The sequence below is a fragment of the Desmodus rotundus genome, chromosome 4 (assembly GCF_022682495.2).
Source record: "Desmodus rotundus isolate HL8 chromosome 4, HLdesRot8A.1, whole genome shotgun sequence".
NCBI lineage: Eukaryota > Metazoa > Chordata > Mammalia > Chiroptera > Phyllostomidae > Desmodus > Desmodus rotundus.
The window spans coordinates 54,233,727-54,258,989 of NC_071390.1; the positions used below are offsets into that span (position 1 = coordinate 54,233,727).

The window sequence follows — 25,263 nt, forward strand, 5'->3', positions numbered from 1 at the left end:
TTCTTCAATAAATGTCTCTGTTTTTCATATTACATGGCTGGATACCTTCTGGACAGACCTCATATATTATATAACATATGTTGTACGATGTATAACATGTATTTTATTATAACCCTGTCAAACCACTGTGAGAATACATTTTACTGATCCAGCTCAAAAGGGGTGACAAACAGACCATTAGCTGATTTTTTTTTTGTGGGACCTACCAAATCACAGAGTGCAGATGAATTCTGCCTCTTTTTGTTCTGTTTCTTAAGTCGTTCAACTTCTGCTACCTTCCCTCTGTTCTGTGAGTAAACCAGGTAACTTCAGTACTTGCCTATTAGTGAACATTCATATTATTGGAGGCCAAATCCTGTCTTAGTCATGGGAACTTTCTATTCCATTTTCTCTGTAGTCAGTCAGTGTGTATGGGGTAGGCACCCATGATCAGTTTGGCATTGTGCTCACTGATGTTGGATTTACAGAAATAAGATAAGACATAGTTCCTGCCTTCATAGAGCTTTCAGTCTAAGTGGAGAATCAAAATGAGCTCTCAAGAAGTATTTAAGAACAAAACTAAACTGATTAGAGAGATCAGTCAGTTTATCCACTACCTTGTAAGCCATTTCCAAGGAATAGACTAGTGCAGGGGTGTCAAACTCATTTTCACCAGTGGCCACATCAGCCTTGTGGTTGTCTTCAAAGGGCCCAATGTAATTTCAACTCCTTAACAGTTAAGGAGTAGTTACATTTATACAGTCCTAAAGTTATTTCGACCCTTTGAAGGCAACCACAAGGCTGATGTGGCCCCCAGTGAAAATGAGTTTGACACCCCTGGACTAGTGGTATCTAAAAGGATGAACTAGAGAAAAGGCAGATAATGCTTGAGGGTCATTAAGAACAATGCTAAAGTCATGGTTTCACACCAATTTAGCTGTCACCTCTCCCCAGAGGGGGGATGGTCCAAGGGGGAATAAATTGGTCTGGTCAGAGGAACAAAGAAAGTTCACATACATGCAATAACTACTATGAGAAGAGCACTCAGCTGAACACATATCCAGTTATCATTTAATTCTCACAGCTACCCTGTAGAAAAGGTGGTGTTTACTCCATTTTTAAGAAAGGTAAGACAAGTAGGGCTGTGTGATAAGAAGTAACCTTCAACATATCATAGCTATTGAGTTGCAGATCTGGGAAATTTCAGTGAAAGTTGGCATGACTTTAAAATCTGATGTTCTCTACTTCTGTAAGAAAGGGACATTAGCCACTGTTTTTCTTGGTACACTTTTGGGTGAATTTAACTGGAAACTATCCATATTCAACCCCTTCTTCCCTCTCTCCTGTCCCAGTGAAAGCAAGAGATATCTCACACTGGTCACCACATTCTCTTGTGAGATCAGTAGAGAAAACAGTGATGTTATCAGCAAAAGCCCAGTGAAATTTCCCAGGGAAAATAAGAAACCTCTCAAATAGTCACATCCAGACCATTCTAAGCTCTGGGAGAAATTCCGGAAACATTTACCAAGAGCAACCTAAAAAAGCTTTTGAGTAAAAAATGAGCCCAAATGAAAACACTTGCGTATTAGCCCTGGGTCCATAAACAGTGTTTGGGTTGAAAAGCAAGGGCATGAGGCTTAGAGTGGTAGCCACACAGGCCGGGCTCTGCTGTCGTATCAAATTAACCCTGAAATCTTAGTGGCTTAACACCATGAAGTTTTGTTTTATGCTCATTTATGTGTCTAATGAAGGTTGCAGTAGGGGAAACTCTGCTTCACATGGTCACTCAGAAATTTGGCTCTGACATCTGATGATGTACCGCCTGGTCATGAGGCCTACAAGGATGCCTAGGAGGTGTAGTGGATTGAATAGTGACCTCCAATCCCCCAAATTCATGCCTATGTGGAACCTCAGAATGTGACCATATTTGGAAATAGGCTCTTTGCAGATATAATTACTTAAGGACCTCGAGATGGATCTTAAATCTTGTTAATTCAGACTGAGATTTAAATCCAGAAACCGGTGTCTTTACCAGAGAAAAGAGAGGGGTATTTGGACAGAGACACACGGAGGGAAGAAGGGTCATGTGAAGACAGGCAGAGTTTGAAGTGATGTGGCCACAAGCCAGGGAATGCCAAGAGTCACCAGACTGGAGGAGGCAGGGGAGGATTCTTCACTGGAGTTGTAGGGGGGATTGTGGCTCTTCTGACGCCTTAATTTTTGGATTTCTGCTATCCATCAAAATGGGAGAATCAATTCTGTTGTCTTAAGCCACCAAGTTTGTGGTAATTGTTATAATAGCCTAGGAAACTCATACAGAAAGTCTGCATTAGGATGTTTTTAAGGGCCAGGCCTGGAAGGGGCTTTTTCCCTTTTGCATCATTTATTTTCTTGCATCAGAATCCAAACTAATTGTTGTCAGTCGTCTTTCTGTATGTGCAGGAAGAGGAGAGTGAAACAAGATTTGGTAAACATATAGCATTACCTGTGCCCCACTTTCACTGGAAGGGCATACAGGGAGCAAGGGGCAGAGGCTTGGAATCGGGACTTTCCCACCATTAGAGATGGTTTCGGGAGCTATTGGGCTGTCCATGGGATCACTGCAGGTCAAAGCAGAGCAGCAGTAGGCTAGCATCAGGGAGGGATGGTAGAAAACTGGAGGACAGAGCTCTCAGCCCATAAGTGGTGATCCATTGTTGCCCCAGTATCCATAGAAACAGTAGGGTCAAGCAGAATAATAGAAACCCACACCCACACATCGGGTATGAAGGACAGGTTCCAAGGCCAAAGACAAAGCCACAGGTGCTGGTGCTGGAGGGGTGGAGACACCCAGCACCCCCAGTTGGGCAGCTCCTTAGATATTGCTTGAAAGCAAGTAAGACTACCAAGCTCCCCTCCCAGAGGGAATGTCAGAATAATATTTTTCATTTTTGTGTCTCCAGTTTCTAGCACGGAATGGTGCTGAGTGACTGTCCTGCCTTTCTTTAGCAGGATGCTTCTAAACCATGGACCATATCACAGCAGTTTCGCACACAAACTCCCCTTTGCTTAAAGGAGTAAGTTTTAAATCTATAGGATGTCTTGAACTTGCCCTTGTCCCTGCCAGAGCATGTGATCTCTCCTGGGCCTCCATGCCTTTGCCCCTGGCATTTTTCTCCACAGGACCTCTTTCTTCCTTTCCTGCCTGGTGAGGACTTACTCACCCTTGAAGACCTGGGTCTACTAATTGTGGTAAAATCTTCTCTGACTTCCCCAGGTAGTCACACACTCCATCATTGGCACCCCTTAGCATCTTTTGTACTTAACTTATATGATGCAGCAATATTAAAATAATTTATTTGTCTATTTGCTCCACGTGACTCAATTTTGCATTTTTCATTCACCTCCTTGTCCCAGTGTCTGTCTCATAATAACCTCCAATAAATTTTTGTTATGGAAGAAATGTCACTTCTACCTGGTACTTCTTCTAGACAGCTGTAGAGGCCACTACTAATAGTTCTAAGGAATGGAGATGATTACTGATTAATTAACTGGTTATTGATTTATTATTCACCATGAGAAACATAGATGGGAGAAAAAATAAAAAAACAATAAAAGTGGGTTGGAGTATCTGATTTTCTGAGAAAAATAGTAACTACAGAAAACATTTCTGTATTGATTTAAAACTTATAGAGTACTTGAACATTATCATTTTTTAATCATTGTAATACAGTGAGGGATGTAAAGGCTAGTAGGACTGTTTTCATTTACAGGTGAGGAAATTGAGGTTCAGCATGTAACTTTTCCAAAGACTGTGTAGTTGCACAGGTAGTAAGTGTCTGCACCAGGTGTCGTACATTGGCCATGGAACTGTAAGTCTTGTGTTTTTTCCATACCTGTGGTGAGTTACTCCCATACAAACAAGCGAACAAATAGAAGAGAGGAAGAAAAAGGGGTTTAGGTAAAGTAAAGTTGCTTTATTTAATGCATATTGTTTCATGTCCACAAATTATCATGTAAGGTAGACATTCTGCAGGTGGGCTAACAGAGGACTAGAGAAAGGAAGTAGCTTTCTTCATATCCCTCAGCTAATAAGCAGCAAATATTGGATTTGAACGCAGGTTTTCTCTCTCTCTCTCTCTCTCTCTCTCTCTCTCTCTCTCTCTCTCTCTCTGAGCCCTGCAACCTTCCTCTACCCTGCTGCTTGGGTCACCTGTTAGGCCTGGAAAAACAAAACAGTTCTGTCTGTGTCTTGGCTGTCCTCTGCCTCTCCCATGGTGGGAGTTTGTCAGACATCAGAGGTATAGTTTTTGGGGTACCCTGTCCTTTGTGAGCACTTGAAGCCTACACATTGCATGTCGGCAAGATTTAAAAGGAATCACTGATGACCTGCTGAGGTATTTTCATTTTGTTCCTGGAAATGATTAACCTTGAGGCTTTGGGCTGGCTCTTGTCACAAATAGACTTCCTTAATCCATAATTTTCCTGAGTCCCTTTAAGGTAATATTTTGCATTTAAGGAATGAATATAACCAAAATAATCCAGCTGTGAGGATATGTTGACATTATATATATGTAGTACTGACCAAGGTAGCATCTATTGAAATGGATTAGAAAAAAATTGCCTTTCTTTAAAAAAAACAAAACAAAACAGCTCAGTTTCTGTGTCTCATGGTCACTCTGTTTCTGTCAATCCCTGCCTCTTTCTCCTTAGCATATAGGATTAAATGTTATTGGGTTTTTTGGCAGGCGATTTTTTAGATGCTTCTTCTACTTTGTGTTTAGTCAGTTCCAGGCCTATGCGACCAAAGGAGGCCAGTACTTTCAGTGCAAGGTCTACTGGGATCATGAGATTCAGGGTGCAGTGGGAAAAGATGTTTCCTCCTGTGGTTGGAAACTGCATGCTCCTGACCTCGTTTTTACTCTTAGTCTTTGCTGCCTGTGCAGTTCCGAGTCTGGTCAAGGTAACACAAGGACACTTTTAAGAAGAGAACAGGGGCAAAACTACAACCAGATGTTCTCTGATAACTATGGAGGAAAGAAGATCTGGCCTAGAGACCCATAGCTTTCACCTGTTGAGAACCTTTACCCAGCGCCTGCATGTGTGTTTTAGTTTTAGTCTTTTCCCCGTGCCCCCAGAGCCATGGTGTACCTGCTGTTGCTCTTAAGCCTCTTGCCAACAGGGGCATCTGCTCAGTGTAGCCATCGAGAATTTGAATGTCAATATCTTTGCCTTGAAATGAATGGAAAAGTATTTGTCACTCAGCGGCAATCATTCTTCAAATAAAAGGTTAGCCAGACAGGGCCCTTAATCAAAGAGTCGGTCTTTTCTGTCAGCAGTGCCTTTTAAATAGCAATGATGAAGGCTGGCTGTCAGGGTAGCACTTGATGAGCGAGATGATTGATCTGCATAAATCATTTTCTTTTAACATTGTCAGTGAAGAGTAAATTGGTGGGACATTTTGGGTATTAGCTCTTTTGAAATTAATATGCAGTATCCTAGGTGTGTCCTCATTCACGTAGTCCTCATAAAAGAAGGTAGAAATTAAAAATAGGCTTTCAGGCGTCATTGTTCTTCCAAGAAAGTTGCACCATTTTCCTGCTGTGGTCATCATCTTGCATGCTAAATTCAGAAGTTGAGTGTGTAGCACATTTTACAACCTCCAAAAGGAATCTAGTTAATTTGGGTATTAGCTAGAGCCAGTAGCATTTAACAACCAGTAAATCTGTAAAGACTCACTGCTCAGAGGGGAAAAAAAAATCTAAGAGTGGATTCTGGTTTTAAAGGATAGGGTATCTACCACCCAGCATGCTGTCTCAGAAATAGCCTCAGCTTTAGATCAGGTTTTGGCTTAAATGCACATGCCATCAGTCCTAGGTGAGTCTCCTTGACCATGGTACTTAACCTTCTGAATCTGGGGTTTGTTTTTTTGTCTTTAAAAATAAGACTTCATTACTTACTTTTGCTGGGATTGCTTTTGGTATTAAAGGCAATTTTGTTGGTGAAAACACATAGCATATTACCTGGCCTATAGTGAGAGAGTGCTCAGTAACTGTTAATCTCTTCCTTTTCTTCCAGTTAAGCAAAACACCCAAAACCTATAAACCTGGCTAAGAGCTGAGATGTCCATATCAAGGGCACAGTGACATGGTCAAAATTAACAATTAATTGTTTTCTTTCCTTTTGTGCTTGCTGAGATTTCTTTTGGCCATTTTTATACCAAAAACATGTTTTAGGGGGCAGAAGAAATGACTAATTGCTGAATACTGGGAGTTTTGAGAGTGAGGTGGTGGCAATGGGAGAGAAATGTGGCCAAGAGCACTTAGAGTTTTTTTCTTACTATTACTCTTTGGATTATATGTCTGGGTTCATGTTATTTAACTTTGGAACGAACAAGTAAAACCTATGCAATATACTGTTGGGATTAAGAGCAGGGCTGAAGGAACCAAGTTGCTGGATTCATGTATCAGGTTTTCCACTTAACTGCTGTGTAACTACAGGCAAGGTAGTAAATTATCTCCCTCAGCCTCAGTTTTCTCACCTGTAAAATGGGATAGTAATAATACTGATCTCACGGTATTGTTAGGATGATTGGGTTAGTATATAAAAAATAAAGCCTGTGAAAATGTATGTAGTATATACATGTTAACTGTGATTACTGTGAATGAGTGATTAGTTGAGAAAGTTAGATATTGCTGTGGTTCAAGTGGGTCAAAAGTATCAAAGGAAGAAACATACTTAGATATAGGAGTCCATGATGAAGGTATGCTGGAGTGAAATACTTTCTTCATTTTGGGGAAGCTTCTCTGTTGGAGGAATTTAGAACTAAGATGATTCTAGAAACATCCATATTTGTAGCTGGACAGCAAGAATTGTTGAAGTGACTGATCAGCAGTCACTCCACCTCCACCCTGTCCTCACTACAGGAACAAATCTGATTGAGATGGTCTTATGATCAAAAGTTACGCTGAAGAGAGTTTCTTCTGGCTTAATTTAAAAACAACATGGATTATTTATGTAACATGTTGTGAAACAGGTTTGTAGGGTCTTCTGGTAAATAGTCTTTACTTGCTATATTGAATGCAAAGGTTAAAAAACACTGCTTATCCAGGTACTCCATGTGCCTCCTGTAAGGATAAAGTCCACATGAGTCTCTGCCACTGGGCACAAGGTAAGAACATACAGGAGCCTTGGTAACGTGTGTGGCATGCTCCTGTGTAAATGAGCAGGTGTTACCAGAAGAGGACCTCTATTCTTTGGTCATCTGAGTTCCCTCCATCCTTGGAGGTTTGTGTTTTTTCCCTCAGGCTTGTTTTTGGCTGACACAGTTAGTGGTATTTGGGCTTTGTGTTTTCTTCCCATCCTCTTAATTTTCCCATTTTGATCTTTTGGTCCCCTTTTGAATAATAAGAAGTTGCTACAAGACAGTTTCAGAGAAATCTTTACCAACTTGGTGATTCTGTGGAAGTTCTCAGAGGGGTCTGGAAAGTAAAGGTCTCCCACTCTCAGGTGCTTCACGGATGGAGATTTGCAATCTCCCCAGTCTTAACCCTTTGATTGTTAATACGACATTAAGTACATTAAGTACTCAGCCTGGTCATTGTGTGCTTTTTGGAAGACACTGTGAAATTATCCCGTATCTCCTGCAGGGGTGTGATGGCTACAGTGAGAATTTCTAGAGAACATTCTCTGCTGCTCTGGCTTGCAATACTCCTGTGCTGCAGAAGTGGTGAAATTATCCCGTAGGATAATTTAGAAATTAGACTCCTTCCGGATCTTGTTCTTACTAGAGAAAGCACAGCCTACGTTATCTAACTGGCTACTTAATGGGATCCAGCTATGTTGGGTATGAGATTCTGCTCAAGAATAATTTCATGTAATGAAGGTCTGAAGCAAGGTGTTTAAGAGCCCCTCTAATGTTTCATTTATAGCAATCTATCAAAACTATAGATATTTAGCCTTCTTTATTGGATATGAAACATTAACTTATAGCCAGGGCTACTTTCTGTTTTAAATACCAATATCCATTACGTGTTTCTCGCTGTAACCATCTCTGACCCCTGCCCTCCGTTTCATCAACCACTGTGAAAAATCTGCTGCCACTTCCCAGGGGACACATGTCATGCACTTAGCTTTAGGTTTTGATTCTCTGGCACCCGGGACAACTGACCAACCCTGGCTCTACCCCTGCTTGGGCTTTTGCAAACAAGAAGCAGGATCCATGAGTAAATATTTATTGGGTACACACTATATTCAAGGCACTCTGGACATTGGGAGGCTTGGGACACTGATGGGCACCTAGGGGCCTCCACTTCACAGAGAGTACAATGTTGGGAAAGGGGTATCTTCGCTCCTGGGGCATGCTCATTACTCCTGGGTTAGTTGGTACCTTTTTTCAGTCACGAGCTGCTGAGGCCTAGAAATATCTGGACTGTTTCTCCTCATAACATCTTCCCATTTTTGACAGTGTGAAAAATGTGAAATTTCATTAATCTCAATGAGTAGGAGGAGCCTACTTAGCCTCCCGGTATTCAAGTTTGATATTTGAGGCCCTAGAATAAGTGATCAGGCACTTAACATTTGTTGAATTTATGAATACAAGAATGAACAATTTCCACATTTTTCTCTTCAACATTATTGCCCATGAGTGCCCAGTATTATCATTTTTTCCTCCCCACTTCCCTTTTCTTTCCTACTTTGATTATTGGAAATACATTTGTTTAGCACCCATTGTTTGCCATTTTCCAGTATGGAATATATTCTTTCTAATTTTTTTTCTGGCTCAAATGATATTTATTCTTTAGGGCCTGACTGAAGACCTGTATTCTCTGTATGGTTTTTATATTCCTCTTTGCCTTTCCTGCTATGAATTCTTAACCACTAAGGTGTGAATACACATCTGATGCTTAAACGTAGATGGAGGTTCTCCAGGTATTTCTTTCTCTGCACAACGCATTTTTCTTTTAGATTGCTGCATCTTCAAGGATAGGGGCCTATGCTTGGTGCCTTTTCCATGGCACACACCTTTCTCTTGGGCACACTGGGAGCATGTGGGGCATAGTGACTTGACATGGTCTCCAAAGATGCATCTTAAATAGACTTGGCAGTTATTTTGTGTAAGACAAGGCAGAAGAATCACAAAGTGATTGATTTTGCAATGTGTCACTCTCAGTATAATTTTTGTGACCCTCTTTGGAATGTGAACCCTGAAGACCCCATGAGATCTGTCTGTTCCCTCCCCTAGGGCTTTCCTAGCTACCAGATTGTTGTTTGCAGTCCCCTATTTGGGCCCAGAAACTTGAGTGGATCCCATACATTTTTACTCCGTCCCATGCTCCATGGTCTGATATTCTGTCTTCTGTTCCCTTTTTACAATCTCTAGGGTCCCCTTAATTGGGACACCTTAAGAGCCCCCTGCTGTGAGCCAGGAAATAAAGTCTTGCTGCTTTTCCTCTCCATGGGCAGCCTTCCTGGGAGTTTTCCTGGATTGGAGACAGCATCCTGGCAGCACATCCTGTGCTTTTCCCATCACCTGCTGTGTGTTTCACCCAAGGCTTACCTCAGGGGGCCTTTGAATCTTTTTTGGCAAGAAATCTTTTTGGCAGTTTGTGAACTTGGTTGGATTCCAGTCTATCCCTTTCGTTTTCAGGACTTGTCCACATTGTCGATATGTGTGCCAGGTCTGTGATTTGCCCTGGTTTCCCTTACTGCCACCCTGTGATCTGTCATAAGAATTGGCAACTTGGAAACCCTTATAAGGGCCCAACCACTTAACTGTTAAACTTTTTTTGCCTTTCTTATTTGAAAATAATACTGGAATAAAACATTTTCACTATAAAAGGTGTAAGTAATAGAGTGTAAAAACCAAGTCTGTATTAGTTGAGAAGCATGTAACAGAAAACCAAAACAACAGTGGCTTAAAATAGGAGTTTTATTTTCTTCCTGATATAGGAGCCCAGAGATAGGCTTCATGAGGTCAACAGAGACTTCTCCTTTCTGTCTGTACCTTTGGTCTTTCTGCACCACTGTCATTTTTTTATGTTGCTTCATGGCTCAGAGTAGCTGCTGATTTCCAGTCATATCATCTGAACTCCAAGCAGGAAGGAGGAAGAAGGAGAGAAGAAAAGAAAACACTCCCATGCTTACTGTCTAACACACTTTTAAGGAAGGACAAATTTCTTTACACCTTATTGCTTACCCCTAGGCATGTGCTGGAGCTGGCTCTTTCTTAGTTGCAAGAGGCAATTGTTACATTCTCAGAAGTTTTTGTGAGTCTCAATGTGGTAGCTTGAAGTTGGCCATAGTTGGATAATTTGACCCATAAAAATTGGTAAGAGTAAGCTGGTTGTGAAAAATTTACCAGATTTACTAGCACACAACTATCCCTGGCTGCAAAGCAGGCTTAGGAATGCAGTCTTTAAGCTGGGTACATTGACACCCAGAATAAAATCATTGTTACTAAGGAGGAAGGGGGATGGGTAAGCAAAGCCCTCTTTGCCATAGTCCTCCGACTCTCTATTCCATAGCACGGATCTACTTCCACCATATAGGTTGTTTACTCTTTTCAGCTTTTCCAATTATACAGTAGTATATATCTTTTTACATATAAATTTCTGCATATGAGCTAGCATTTCTGGATGAGCAATTCTTTGAGGTGGATTTGAGTGGATCCCATATTCTCTTACTCTATCCCATGCTCCGTGGTCTGATAGTCTGTCTTCAAAGGGTATGCCCACTGCTTACCTCTTTCCAAAAAGCACTCAGCAGATGGAGATCTGTTTGTTCCTAATATAGTGTAGTGGTGAAGTACATGGATTTTAGAATCACACACACAAGGTGTGAACACTCATTCTGATAATTTTTAGCTGTGTGCTTTGGACCAATGACTTAACCTATATAACCCTTCATTGTTTCTCCTGAAAAATAAGAAGGTATCATCTGCATCTGTAGTGGTTTGTGACAATGAAATGAGAGTGTGACTACAAAGCACTTACACTAGAGCCTAGCAGATTGTACCTCACAATATGTGGTGCCTAGGGGCTTCTGCACACAGAGAGATGCACTCATACATGCACAGAGAAGAATAAAATTATGAAACTGAGTCTTGAGTGTTGAAGCCAGGGTCAATATGAGTTGTAGAGGTGAATATGAGATAGAAAAGAGATGGATGTTAATGCACAGATTGAAAAATTGTTCCACTAACGCAAGGGGCAGGTATAGGCTAATTGATGCTTAGAAAAATTTCAGGGTAAATCAAGCATGTCTCCGATTCACAAATGCATATTATAAACACATTTAAAATCATCTTTATGACTATTGGGTTTTACATTTCTTTAGCACATCAGGTGCTTGATTTGTGGAAGTTGACAAAAACCAACATAAATGTCCTTTTTCTTCCCCAACTACATTGAACATTGCACAGATGTGTAGTTAAGTATTTATTATGAACATGCAAATATTGATGTCCCCAAGGCCCATTCTTTGATTTTCAAACTGCTGTTGCTATATTTGGAATGGTTGATTAATACAGGTCTTTGCTCTGACACACAGCATGCCTGACTTCAGGACCACTGAGAACAGCATCGAGAAGAAAGGAGAAGCCAAAGCTTGACGTTCATAGGGTTGGACAGTATTTGAGGATGGGAGTTGCTATGGAAAAATGGCAGCAGGCAACCAAATACACAAAATGGTTAAGGATGTGTGCAGAGTAGAGTTTTGCACGTGGTAGGTCCTCAGTAAGTCTCTGCTCATTTAAAGAGATAAGCTATATGGAGAATAAACAACCATAATGAAATAATTATTTCACACTTGTCTAGAACAAAACTTCTCAATCTTGGCACTATTAACATTTGGGGCTCGGTAATTCTTGTTGTGGGGGCCGGCCTGTGAATTGTATGATGCTTAGCAGCTACTGGGTCTCTACTTAGGAGGTGCCAGTAGCATAACCCTCCCAAGTTGTGATCACAAAACATTTCTTCAGATATCGCTACTTCTTGTGGAGCAAAATTGCCTCAGTTGAGAACTACTAAGCGAGAAGAAAGGAAAAGAGCTAATAGCATATATTAAATAGTAAGTATTTGCCATAAGTTTAACTCATTAAATCCTTGCAACAATTCTGAGTTGCAGGTGTTGCTGAAATCGTTTTTGCAGGGAGAGAGGTGGAAAGAGGCCAAGAACATGGACTAAGTTTGGACAGATAGGGTCTGATTCCAATTGTGATGCTCTTTTCCTTGTGCTCCTCTCCCTCCTAATGCAGTCTGACTTACACATCAAGTACTAAGAGCTCACACTGTTCCTCTTCTTGATGCTAAGGAGAAGGACTTCACTTTCTTATGAAACCACTGGCAAATGCACTCTTTGCAAAGGAGCATGGACTGCTTACATTTGGGTCATTGATTTGAATCAGTTTATGTTTTGTAGAGACTATGAGCTGGGCTGTACCCCAATGGAGGGCCACTGATAAAGAGATGTGTAGTCTTCCTAGCCTTTTGAGAGCTGAGAGTCACCAGAGAGAACTCGTAAGTGGTTCAAGGGGAGTATCTTTTGGAAGGGAACTATCTAAGAGCTATGAAATCTTCTATGTGGAAGGTGGCTTTGGCTGTGATGGTTGTGGGTATTTAGTAAAGCAAATGGAATTTTCTTCTGGGGAACACTGAGACTGGCTATTTGTCCATATGATCTTCTTGTAGTTAATTTAATAGATTTCAAACCCCAGTTCCACAAGAAGTGTCTCCATTTTGAACTGTAGGTGCCGAGTCTGTGAAATCATGGTGGGGGAAACCCTTTTATTTTCTACCTTTTGGGGAGGCACTGGCCTGTGGTTGAGAATTTTGGGGTACGCAGCTAATTGTTAGAATTGTGTAGCAGTAAAAATTACAGCCTCCTGTGGCCACATGTGAATAGTATACTAGACAGCTTTCTTGAAAGAGTTGGGGCAGGTTGTAGTGGGGTGGTGTCAGGGAATGAAGGAATGAAATTATTGTTAATTCCTCCCCCTTTTATACCACCAAGAGAATATAAACCAATAAAAGAACTAAATTTTGGCAATTCATAAAATTCCATAATTGGTAATAAAGAAAAACTGAAACGATATTGATATACAACCAAACAAGGTAATTATCATTATTTTTTAATAAAGCCATTTATCATCAATAAATACCAAGGGGGATAGGAAAAATTACAAGCACGACAATGCCATCTTCCATAATTGTAGCTATTAACAATTTAAAGCATGATTATATGAGGAAGGAAAAACTTTTAGGAAAGCTTTGTGCTGTTTTCTGAACAGAGAAGTCAAATTCTTACATTTCCAAACAGTCAGGATTCTGTAAAAGTTCCTGAATGATTGGATAGATATTTGTCCCAACTTAGAGTAGCTTGTTTTCTAATGATCTGTAATTTGGACCTCTCCTGTCTCTCCATTTACAAGTAGGCCAGCAGCCCTGGAGAAAGGGCTGGGATCCAGAAAAAAGTATACGTGGTAATTATCTGTCCACTTCTCAAATGTCACTAGTCAAGAGGATTTTATTTAGCAGAAAGCTTTGTTTGGGGAATCCAGGGTCTCATTTCATGTGAACAGATCCTGATGTAAGTAACTATTACCTAAATACCTATGATCCAGGTGCTGGGGGTACAGAAAGGAATGGGACGTTGATTTTTGCTGCTGAACTGCTTATACTCTCAAAGGAGATAGACCTGTCTGCTCAGTGTTGAAATGCAGGGTAGCAGAATGGTTAAGAGTTTGCCTTGCAACCTATTGGTAGTATCTCAGCTCTGGCACTTACCACCTGTAGGACTTTGCACAAATTAATTAACTATGCCTCAGTGACCTTAACTTTAAAATAGTGATGACACTAATACTTACCTGTAGGTCGTTATGAGGACTACATGAAATGATATATGAAAAGTGCTTAGAAAAGTACTTAGCACCTGGTGAATACTAAGTAAGTTAGTTGTTCTTTTGCCCCATGGACTCAGTACTCTTATTATTTACTTTGAGTCTGGGGCAGTAGCAACAGTGTGGGTAGTTTGGGTCTGATGCAAAGCAGCAAAGTCTTCTCTGACTGGTGGTCATGGAAAGCTCTGTGGACAAGATAATGACTGTGCTGAGTCTTCAAGGGTGAGAATGATAGGAGCGGGTATTGCACACAGTGGAAGCCACAGGATCAAAAGAGTGGATGGAGTCCAGAAACAGTATGCTGTGCCTGGGTCATTATAAACTCCATCCAGCATGACAAAATTGAACCAGTGGCAGAGAGAGATGAGGCTGCACGGTCTCAGAGGTTTGGCAGAGTCTGGGTCACAGAGTCTTGACTTGTTCTTGAGGACTGAAACCCCTATTAAGGAAAACCCCATATTAAAGAAATTAAATGTGAAGGTGATAGTCAGATTTGCAATCTAGATCCATGAGTATGGAAAGCAGTGCTGGGTTGCTCTCTCCAGTGACATGGGAGCCAAAGGGAAGGGCGAGGGGCAACTTTTGGAATTTTTATGATGAGAACTTCTACCCAGTAGGACAATATTTCAGCAGGGTTATGCATGTTTGTTGGAAATAAACACCTGGACTGATTGGTTCTCAGTTTAATTGTGGTGGTCGTTAGTGCCATTTGGCAAATATCCCAGTTCTTCACTTTCAGGCCCATGTATAAACAAACGGTGGGATTGTACTTTCTGGTCCACTTGTGTGAATGGGGTCATGGGAATACTTCTGGCCCAGGAGTTGTAAGGAAAAGTGATATGGTGCTTTGGAGCCAGATCATTTAATTGCTGGTATAAGATCCTTCAGAACTTACTAATTTCCCTTGTCACCGTGGCCAGCATCATTCCAGGTAGTCTTCTCCATCAGCCAGGTGCTACACTGAAGATGATGTGAAGCAGAGCTCCCAGAAGGCTCCTAATTAACGTGGAGTGTGAGAGAAATAAACCTTTATGTTTTCAAGTCAGGGGTCAAAAAGCAACCTTTGTTTATAAAAGGCCAGATAGAAATTATCTTAGGCTTTTAGTTTTCAGGTCACATAGTCTCTGTCACAACTACTTAACTGTTACACGTAGAAAATACATGAACAAATAGGCATGACTGTATTCCTGTAAAGCTTTATTTATAAGATAGGCAACAGGCTATATTTGGCCAGCAGGATGACTGCTTAAGGCCCTAAGACTTGGGGGCTCTTTGTTACCATAGCATAATTGAGCTGATACTAACTGATACTCTACCCAGATGGCTTTTTAAAAATCTTCTTTTCTAAGCAAATTTTATTTTATTTCAGTGTTTATTTTTTATATCAAGGAAAAATTTACATGAAGTGAAATGAATGGAACTTATGTGTACTATTCAATGATTTTAATAAATGCATACACTGTGTAACCCCAATGAAGAGATAGGGCATTTCCATCATCTCAGACATTTCCCTTTTGCTGCTTTATAGATGATGCCCACATCCTCTGTAGGAAACCACTGTGCTATTTGTGGACTTCATAGAAATGGGATCATGTAGTACGTACTCTTATGTGTCTGTTTTTTTCCCTAGTGAAGCATTTCTGAAATTTACCTATGCTGTACATATCAGTACTTTATTCCATTATATGAATATATAATAATTTGTTATCCATTTTCTTGTTGATGGTTATTAGTAGTTTTGATTATTATGACTAAAGCCCCTATGAGCATTCATGTGACTGTCTTTGTGTAGCTCTCAGTTTAATCTCCTGGGTAAATACTTGGGAGTGCAATTGCTAGGTGGCATGGGTGACATGGGTTTAAATTGATAGAAACGGGCAAAACTCTTTTCCAGTATGATTATACCATCTATACTTCTACCAACAGTGTTTGAGATTTCCAATTGTTCTACATCCTTACCAATATTTGGTGATGGCAGTCTTTTTGATTTTATTTATTCTGATAAACCATCTCATTATGGCTTCAATCTTTATTTTCCTGATGACTACTGATGTTGATTATCTTTTCATGAGTTTACTGGCCACTCATTTACCATTTTGTGAGTGGACTATTATTTTCCCATTTAATAATTGAATTTCTTTAGTTATTGATTTGTAGAAGAATATATATTCTGGTTACATGTCTTTTGTCAGATATCTACATCTGTAGCTATATCTATTTATTTTAAATATTTCTTCCAGTCTTTGGGTTACTCTTTCACTTCCCTAACAGTGCCTTTTGATGCGTAGAAGGTTTTGTATTGGTAAATACAAATTTATCTTTTTGGGAGGGGTGGAAGAGAAGATTAGTATTTTCTGTGTTCTAAGAAATCTTGGCTTCTCTTGAGGTTGTGAGACATTCTATGTTTTCTTTTAGGAGCTTTAAAATTTTGGCTTTTATGCTTAAGTTTTTGATCCATGGTAAATTAATTTCCACACCTGTGAGTTAAAGATTGAGATTTATTGTTGTCCATATGCTTATATGGTTGGCCCAGCTTTCTTTATTCTTTTTAGTTATACTTTCTCTATTCAGTTATCTTGGAAACTTTTGTCAAAAATCAATTGGCCAGCCCTGGCTGGTGAGCGCCGACCTGCAAATTAAAGGGTTGCCAGTTCAATTTCCAGTCTAGGTCACGTGCCTGGGTTGTGGGCCAGGGCCCCAGTAGGGGGCGCATGAGAGGCAACCACACATTGATGTTTCTCTTCCTCTTTCTCCCTCCCTGCCCCTCTCTAAAAATAAATAAAATCTTAAAAAAAAATCAACTGGCCATAAATGTGTGGGTCTGTTTCAGGGTTATCTGTTATGTTTCATTGGTCTGTTTTTCTATTATTATGCCAATGCCACACTGTTTTGATTACTGTAGCTTTATAGTAAGCTTTCAAATCAGGGAGTATGTGTCCTCCAATCTGCATTCCTTTTTAGGAGTCTGACTTTTTGACATCTTTTGCTTTTCTATATAAATTTGAGAATCAACTTCTTAGTTTCTATAAAAAATGTTAGTGAGGTTATGATGTAAATTGCATTGAATCTATAGATCAATTTGTGGAAAAATGACATCTGAACAATATGAAATCTTCCAATGCATAAAAATATTGCATCTTTCCATGTATTCATTTGTTATGTAGTTTTTAATGTAAAGGTCTTACAAATATTTTATTGATTGTTTCATTATTATTTTATGTTTTTGATGCCATAATAAATGGAATTGTAAAAAATATTTGTTTTCCCGTTCTTTGCTTCTAATATATATAAATATAAAATAAAAAAAGAAATATAACTGATTTTTTTGTGTATTAACCTTGTATCCCGTAACCTTGCTAAAGTCACTTAGTACTTTTAGGTTTTGATTTCTTTCTTTTTTTTTAAAAAAAGATTTTATTTATTTACTTTTAGAGAGAGGTGAAGGGAAGGAGAAAGAGAGAGAAATATCAATGTGTGGTTGCCTCTTGCATACTCCCTACTGGGGACCTGGCCAGCAACCCAGGCATGTGCCCTGACTGGGGATCAAACTGGCGACCCTTGGGTTTGCAGCCTGTGCTCAATCTGCTGAGCTACACCAGCCAGGGCTAGGTTTTGATTTCTAAATTTGGTTGGAAACTTTCTGTGAACAATCTTGTTGTCTAAGAATAAAAGCAGTTTACTTCTTTCCATTTGTATGTCTCTGTTTATTGCCCTTGCTAAGGCCTTCATTACAATGGTGAGTAGAAGTAGAACAGATATTCTTGCCTTATTCCCTATTTTAGAAAGAAAGTATTCAATATTTTATCATTATATATTATGTTGAGTAGAGACTTTCTTAGTTGCCCTTTATCAGATTGAATAAATTCCCTTCTATTCTTAGTTTATCATGAATGGGTGTGAATTTTGTCTAATGCTTTTTCTGCTTCTATTGAAATGATCATATAGATTTTCTCCCTTTTTTTTCCTGTTAATATGGTGAGTGTTAATTTGTTGATTTTTAAATGTTAAACTCATTATGCTTTCCTGGGATAAGCATTGCTTGGTCATGATGTCTTATCCTTTTTATACATATTTCTGAATTCAGTTTGCTAATATTTTGTTAAGGGAGGTTTGGTCTATGTTCATGATGTGAATTGGCCTGTAATTTTCTTTTTTTGTAATGTTTCAGTCAGATTTGTGTGTCTTCACTGGCCAAAATGAGTTGGGTAGTGTTTTTCCTTCTTTATTTTCTGAAAGAGATCATGTAATTTTAGTATTGTTTTTACTTTACATTTTTTTTTATAGAATTCACCAGTGAAATCCATAGGTCCTGTTGATTTCTTTTTTCAGAGGCTTTTACATATTGTTATAAGTTTGAGTTCTTTAATAAATATAAGGCTATAAAGATTTTCTGTTTCCTTTTGCATCAGTTTCATTGAAGCTGCATTTTCAAGGAATTTGTTCAGTTCATCTAAATTGTTGAATTTATTAACATAAAGTTATTTGCATTATTTCATTATTATACTTTTTAGTGTCTTGTAGACTCCTTAGGGATTGCCCTTTCCATTCCTGAACTGACCTTCTCTCTTTTTTTCTTGTTCAGTCTCTTGCCTAGGGGTGTGTCAAATTTTTTAAAAAACAACTTTATTGAGCTTCATTTTGTATTCCATTGAAATCACCCATTTTAAATGCACAGTTTGGTACATTTTAGTAATATTGCATTACTAATATTCCTTTACCACAATCTAACATTAGAACATTTTATGACCTCCTAAACCTCCCTTCTGCTGATTGCAGTCACTCCCTGTTTCTACATCCTGCTCTGAATTACCAATAAACTAACTTCTGTTTCTATTAATTTGCTTTTTATGGACATTTCAGACAAATGGAATTATAAGATATGTGGCCTTTTGTTTCTGGCCTTTTTTTATTTAGCATAATGTCTCTGAGATTCGTCAGTGCGTGGCATGTCTCAGTACTCTGTTCCTTCTTATTGCTGAGTGTGTTCCACTGCATGGCTATAGACCATTTAGTTTTATCAGTTGATGGACATACGGGGTATTTGCAGTTTGGGGCGATTATGAGTAATGGTATAAATGTTATAAATGTTTATATACAAGTCTTTGTGTGATTCGTGTTTCATTTCACTTGGGTTGATACCTAGGAGTGGAGTTGCTGGGTCATGTGGTACACTTCTGTTTAACTTCTTAAGCAACTGCCAGACTGATATCTCAAATGGCTGCACCAGTTGACATTCCCATCATCAGTGTACAAGGGTTCCAACTCTTCCCCATTCTCCCAACATTTGTGATTGTTTATCTCTTTTAGTCATTCTAGTGAGTGTGGTGGTATATCTCATTGTGGTTTTAATTTGAATTTTACTAATGACTGAGAATGTCAATTTTTTATGTTTTTATTGTCCAATTATATATCTTCCCTGAGAAATATCTATGCAGATCCTTTGACCATTTAAAAATTGGGTTATGTGTCTTTTTACTATTGAGTTATATGTATATTTTATATTTTGTGGATAAAATTTCTATATCAGGTATGTAATTTGCAAATATTGTTTCCTAGTCTGTGTCTTGTGCTTTTTTTCCTAATGGTATATTTTAAAGTGCAACATTTAAAAATATTGCTGAAGACCAGTATATGAATTCTTTTGCTCTTATAGATAATACTTTTTGTGTCATATGTAAGAAATCTTTGCCTAACTCAAGGTCATAAAGATTGCCTCTGGGGTTTGTTAACTTCATTAATATTTTAAAAGAATTGGCTATTAGCTTTGTCAATTTTCTCTATTTTCTCAATAGAGAAAATTGGTTCCTGCTCTTTTTATATGCTTTGGTATTTTTTCTAATGTGGAAAATTAGATTATGGTTTTGAACTTTTCTGATTTTCTAATATAAGTACTTAAAGGTATAAATAATTCTCTCAAGCATCACTTAGCTGCATTCATTAGATTATGCTATGTTATGTTTTATTAATACTTCATACAAAGTTTTTTTTATTCTTCTTATAACTTTTTGATCCATGAATTTGTAGAAGTGAATTATTTTAATTTTCACTTATTACAGAATTTCTAGATACCTTAGATTTTATTGAATTTTAACTTAATTCTGTTTTCAGAGAATATACTTTTTATTTTTTATTTATTTATTTTTAATGTTTATTTTTATTTAAAAAAATTTTATTGTTATTCAATTACAGTTGTCTTCATTTTCTCCCCATTCCTCCACCCCACCCCAGCTGAACCCACCTCCCTCCCCCACCTCCACCCTCCCCCTTGATTTTGTCCATGTGTCCTTTATAGTAGTTCCTGTAATCCCCTCTCCTCACTGTCCCCTCCCCACTCCCCCCTGCCCATTGTTAGATTGTTCTTAACTTCAGTGTCTCTGGTTATATTTTGTTTGCTTTTTTCTTTTGTCGATTGTGTTCCAGTTAAAGGTGAGATCATATGGTATTTGTCCCTCACCGCCTGGCTTATTTCACTTAACATAATGCTCTCCAGTTATTTCAATATTTGGATATCTATTAGGACATTTTATGGCATAACTTATGGTTTTTCTTATGAATATACCTTGTGTATATTCATACTTGAAAACAATGTGTATTCTGCAATTATTTGATATAGTGTTCTATAAATATCAATTAGAGTAATTTGTTCAGTAGTATGTTTAAATCTATATCTTTACTGGATTTGTTATGTGGTTCTATCAGTTATTTAGGGATTCATATTAATTCTCTAACAATGATGGTGGATTTGTCAGTTTCTCCTTTTGGATAGGTATAGTTTTTGCATTATTCATTTTTAAGCTTTGTATTTAAGTGCACAAACATTTATGACTTATATGTCTTCCTGATGATCTGACCCTTTAATAATTATGTAACATCCCTCTTTAAATCTCAAGTAGTTTTCTGTGTCTTGAAGTTTATTTTGTCTGATATTAGTATAGTCATATCAATTTTTTATACTTATATTTTCCAGAGTGTACATACATTTTTCCATTATTTCACTTTTAAACATTTTGTGTATGTATAAATGCATTTCTGTAGATAGCATTCAGTTGAGCCTTGATGTTTTATTCAGTTTAGTGATCTTTTTCTTTTAATCATCATAGTGTTTAGCCATTTGCATCTCATAATTATTGATAAGCTTAGGCTTAAGTCTACCATTTTGTAAGGTGTTTTCTATTTTCCCATCTGCTTTTATTTTTTTGTTCTTTTTTGTGTTTTCTTTTAGATAAATAGAATGCTTTTTAATCATATTTTAATTTCTCTTACAATAGCTTTTAAACTATTTTTTAACATTTTTTTCCTGGAGATTAAAATATGCACCCCCAATTTAACTTAATTTTCCACAGCCTACTGAGAGTTAGTATTGTATAACTTCACATAAATGTAAAAACTTTGCAAATGTTTAATTCCATTCTATTTGCCTTTCACTCTTGTTTGGTGCTATTTTGTTATACATTTTTGCACCTATGTAATAAACCTTGTGACACATTATTATTATTTTTGTATTAAGCTGTCATCATATATTTAAAGAAATTAAGAAAAAGAGATAAATTTAATATAAATATTTATTACTTTAGGTACTTTTCATTTTCTCTGTAGATACAAGTTTTCATCTGGGAACACTTCATTGAGCAAAATTTAGTGTAGTGATGGTCAGCTGGTGGTGAATTGTCTCAGTGTTCATTTATATGTAAAAATCTTTATTTTGTCTTCATTTTTGAAGAATATTTTTGTTGCATGTGAAATTCTGGATTGATGGTTTATTTTTTCTATTCAGTGCTTTAAAGATACTTTTCAATGGTAATTTTGATATCCATTGTTTCTAACGACAAGCTATAAATTGTTTTGTTGTCTCTTGAATTTAAAGTGTCTTTGTCCTCTGGATACATTTAAGATTTTCTTTTTATCTTTTGCTGTCAGGGCCTTATATGGTTATCTTTGTATTTATCCATTTTGAGTTTTTGAAGTCTTTTTGATAAGTATGTTATTGATTTACCCAAATTTGGGGAATTTTTCTCCATTATTTGTTCAAATACTGTTTTTGATTCATTCATTCTTTTCACTTTCTAGGACTCCAATTACACACATATTAGACCATTTGACATTGTCCCCCATTTGACTGAGGCTCTACACACTTGTTTTAATTATTTTTTCCCTCTCTGTTCTTCATATTGATCTTTATTATTATTGATCTTTAAATATTACTGATATCTATTCAAGTTGAATGCTCCTTTCCCCCCTTCCAATATTTTCATCTGCTATTAACGCCATTCAATGATATTTTTTCATTTTAGATATTTTATGTTTACTATAGAATTTCATAGAACTATTTCTTTGTAGTTTAAAAAATTTATGTTGAAATTCCCCACATATGTTTACTTATGATATTCTTTGGATTCCTTGAAAATACTTATGAAAACTTATTTTTTTCCTTTTTATTGAATTTATTGGAATGACACTGGTTAACAAAATTACCCAGGCTTCAGGTGCACAAACCCACAGCACATCATCTGTACACTGTGTTCTGTGTCCCTACGCTGAGTCACGTAGAGATGTGACTGTCTATCACCATTTATCTCCCCTCAGCCTCCTCTCCTAGGCAATTGCCACACTGTTCTGTGTTGTCCATGACTTGTTTCTCTTTTCCCCTCTTTTTTGCTCAGTCTGGCCCCCCAAACCCCCCTCCCAGTGGTCAACCTGTTCTCTATCTATGAGCCAGGAGTCTCTCTATTTTGCTTGTTAAATATTTTGTTCATTAGATTTCACATATGAGTGAAATGATACAGTACTTGTCTTTCTCTGACTGACAGCATTATGCTAAGTGTAATAGCTTCTTTAAAGTCCTTGTTTGCTTATTCAAACCTCTGGATTATCTCAGGGTCTGTTTCTCTTGGCTGATTTCACTTTTGACTATGAGTCACATTTTTACATGTCTAGTATTTTCTTTTTGTATAGAAGACATTGTGTTAATATATTTCAGAGCTGAATTCTGTTATCTTCCTCTCAAAAGTGTTGACTTTTGTTCTAGGTTGATTTTTTTCTTTTTCTTTTAATCCTCGTCTGAGATCATGTTCATTGATTTTGGAGAGAGAGGAAGGGAGGGAGAAAGAGAGAAAAAAAGAAAAAACTTCTATGTGAGAGAGAAACATTGACTGGTTGCCTCATGTTCCCCAACCAGGAACTAAACCTGCAACCCAGGCATGTGCCCTGACTGGAGATTGAACTCACTTCCTTTTAGTGTATGGATGATGCTCAACCAACAGAGCCACCTGGCCAGGGCTGTTCTAGGTTGATTTTTGCAGCTAAATTACTGTCTGATAACCTTGAATTTGGAGAGGCTTGTTTGTACACTTTCTCAATGCAGCTCGGTTTCAATTTTGCTACTGGTCTTAGTGCCAATTCATAATCCTCAGGTATATTCTTTAATTTTAAGGTGTCTTGCTTTAGGGTTTTTGATATAAAGCTCAAGGTATTTACCTTGTCAAAATTAAAACTCCAAACTTTGACTCCCCTATGATGGATAGCTTATGAAATACCTGGCACTTTTTCACCCTTTTATCTGTTAGTTTCTGCCAGGCTACTTGGACTTCCCTGTGTATCCCTGGGTCAGGAGTAAGCTAAGGATTTGTGAGAAGGTATGTACAGAGTTCCTACCTGACATTCCTGTATTCTTGGATTTCCCTTTATAATTTCCAACCACTTCAATTACCCTGCCTTCTGGTTTTTAAGCCAGTGAGATTACTGCTTCCTTCTTGAGTTCTAGCTCCTGTGTGCAGTGCAGACAGCAAAGTAGCCTCAAAGGAAAGTCCATTTAAACACAGATATCACCTAATATGGTTCATTTCTTTAGCAAAGGTCATTGAATTCGTCTATTCCTGCCTGCTTTGGTAGCTCTTCAGTGCTTTCAATTAGTTATTTATTGTATTTTCTCCAGAGTTTATAATATTTATCTGTGAGATCGTTCATCTGATACAAGTTACTTCATTATTACCAAAACAGGAACTTCCATAAATAGCTTTCTTATGTTCTTCTGTAAGTCAGAAATAGGGCTAGCAATAAGGAGGTACTTCTGATGTTCTCTTCACTCTTCTATTTTTGGTGATTTAAGATATTTTGATTATATAAACCCCTTCCAGTGAACATGGCTCTTCAGCTGCATCTCTGCCTCAATTTATCTCTATTTTTTTGTGATTATGCCTTTTTTTATTTATTTTTTAATATTTCATTGTTTACATCATTCAGTTGTCCAATTTATCCCCCTTTACCCCTCTCTGCCCAGCCCACCCCCACTCCCCTAGTCAATCCCCACGCCATTGTCCATGTCCCTGGGTCCTTCATAATTTTTGACTAGGCCTTCTCCTTCTTTCAAATAGTCCTCAATACCCCCCTCCCCTCTTACACCTGTCAGTCTATTCCGTGATTCTATGTCTCTGGTTTTATTTTGCTCATTAGTTTACTTTGTTCATTAGATTATTCTTTTAAGTGAGATCATATGGTATTTGTCTTTCACTGGCTGGCTTATTTTACTTAACATAATACTCTCCAGTTCCATTCATGCTGTTGCAAAAGGTAGCAATCCCTTCTTTTTTCTGCTGCATAGTATTCCTTTGTGTAAATGTACCATAGTTTTGGTGCAGAAACCTTGCATGCAGTTGCTGGGCCAGCAAAGAGGGAGAAGTGGGGGTATGATTTACTCCCACTGAGGGTGCCTCACGGATTGATCAAAGGCAGGCAGCAGGGGCTTGGAAAGGCAGCAGCCCCCAGAAAGACTTAATTCAATAGGCAAACTGAGCCACCCTGCAGGGAACTCATGGTTAAGGATGGAGGAAGGGGGTGTAATTTGCTCCCACTCAGTGCACTTCAGGGACAGATCAAAGGTTTGCAAAATGAGGTAGATTATCAGCACGATCCTGGTGCAAATGCACAGAGTGGACAGTGCAGACTGCAAGTGCTGTTAGGCCGTGGGCTGGAAACTGCACACCTGTGAATATTGTAGCCCAGAGTGAGCCCCCATCACAGGAAAGGGAACCCACCCCCCCCCAGCCCAGCTGCCCTCTGCCTCCAAAATCCTAGAAGACCTGCAAAACCAGTTTGGCAGGTTTAAAATCAGTATGAGGCTTCCCCCACCCCCCAGAGTAAGACAATAAGACTTGGAGCTCTGAGAAACCAGAGACAGATCCACTAAGAAGTCAGAAGTTGAACACCAACAGCCGAGACAAATTTCACTTTGCTCACCTTCATAACTTGCATGCTTTCTTTTTTATTTCTCATCTTTGTGTTTCTTTAGTTTTTTTGTTTGTTTTTATTGTTTTGTTTTTTTATTCTCCCTTTCATATTGCATTTTAATTTTCTCCTTTCATTTCACTTGTATTCCAAATAACACACCACTCTTGGTCTTTTACTTTTTATCC

The 25,263-nt window shown here is 38.2% G+C and overlaps 1 protein-coding gene across 1 annotated transcript in view; it reads left to right on the plus strand.

Annotated features, from left to right (window-relative positions):
• Nucleotides 1–4,908: 4,908 nt before the first annotated feature.
• Nucleotides 4,909–25,263, plus strand: part of LRMDA (leucine rich melanocyte differentiation associated) — a 736,140-nt gene continuing 715,785 nt past the window's right edge. The window contains exon 1 of the mRNA XM_053922690.2: nt 4,909–5,247. Coding sequence (XP_053778665.1) covers nt 5,201–5,247 — 47 coding nt within the window. The 5' untranslated portion in view covers nt 4,909–5,200. The remainder of the gene's footprint in view (nt 5,248–25,263) is intronic.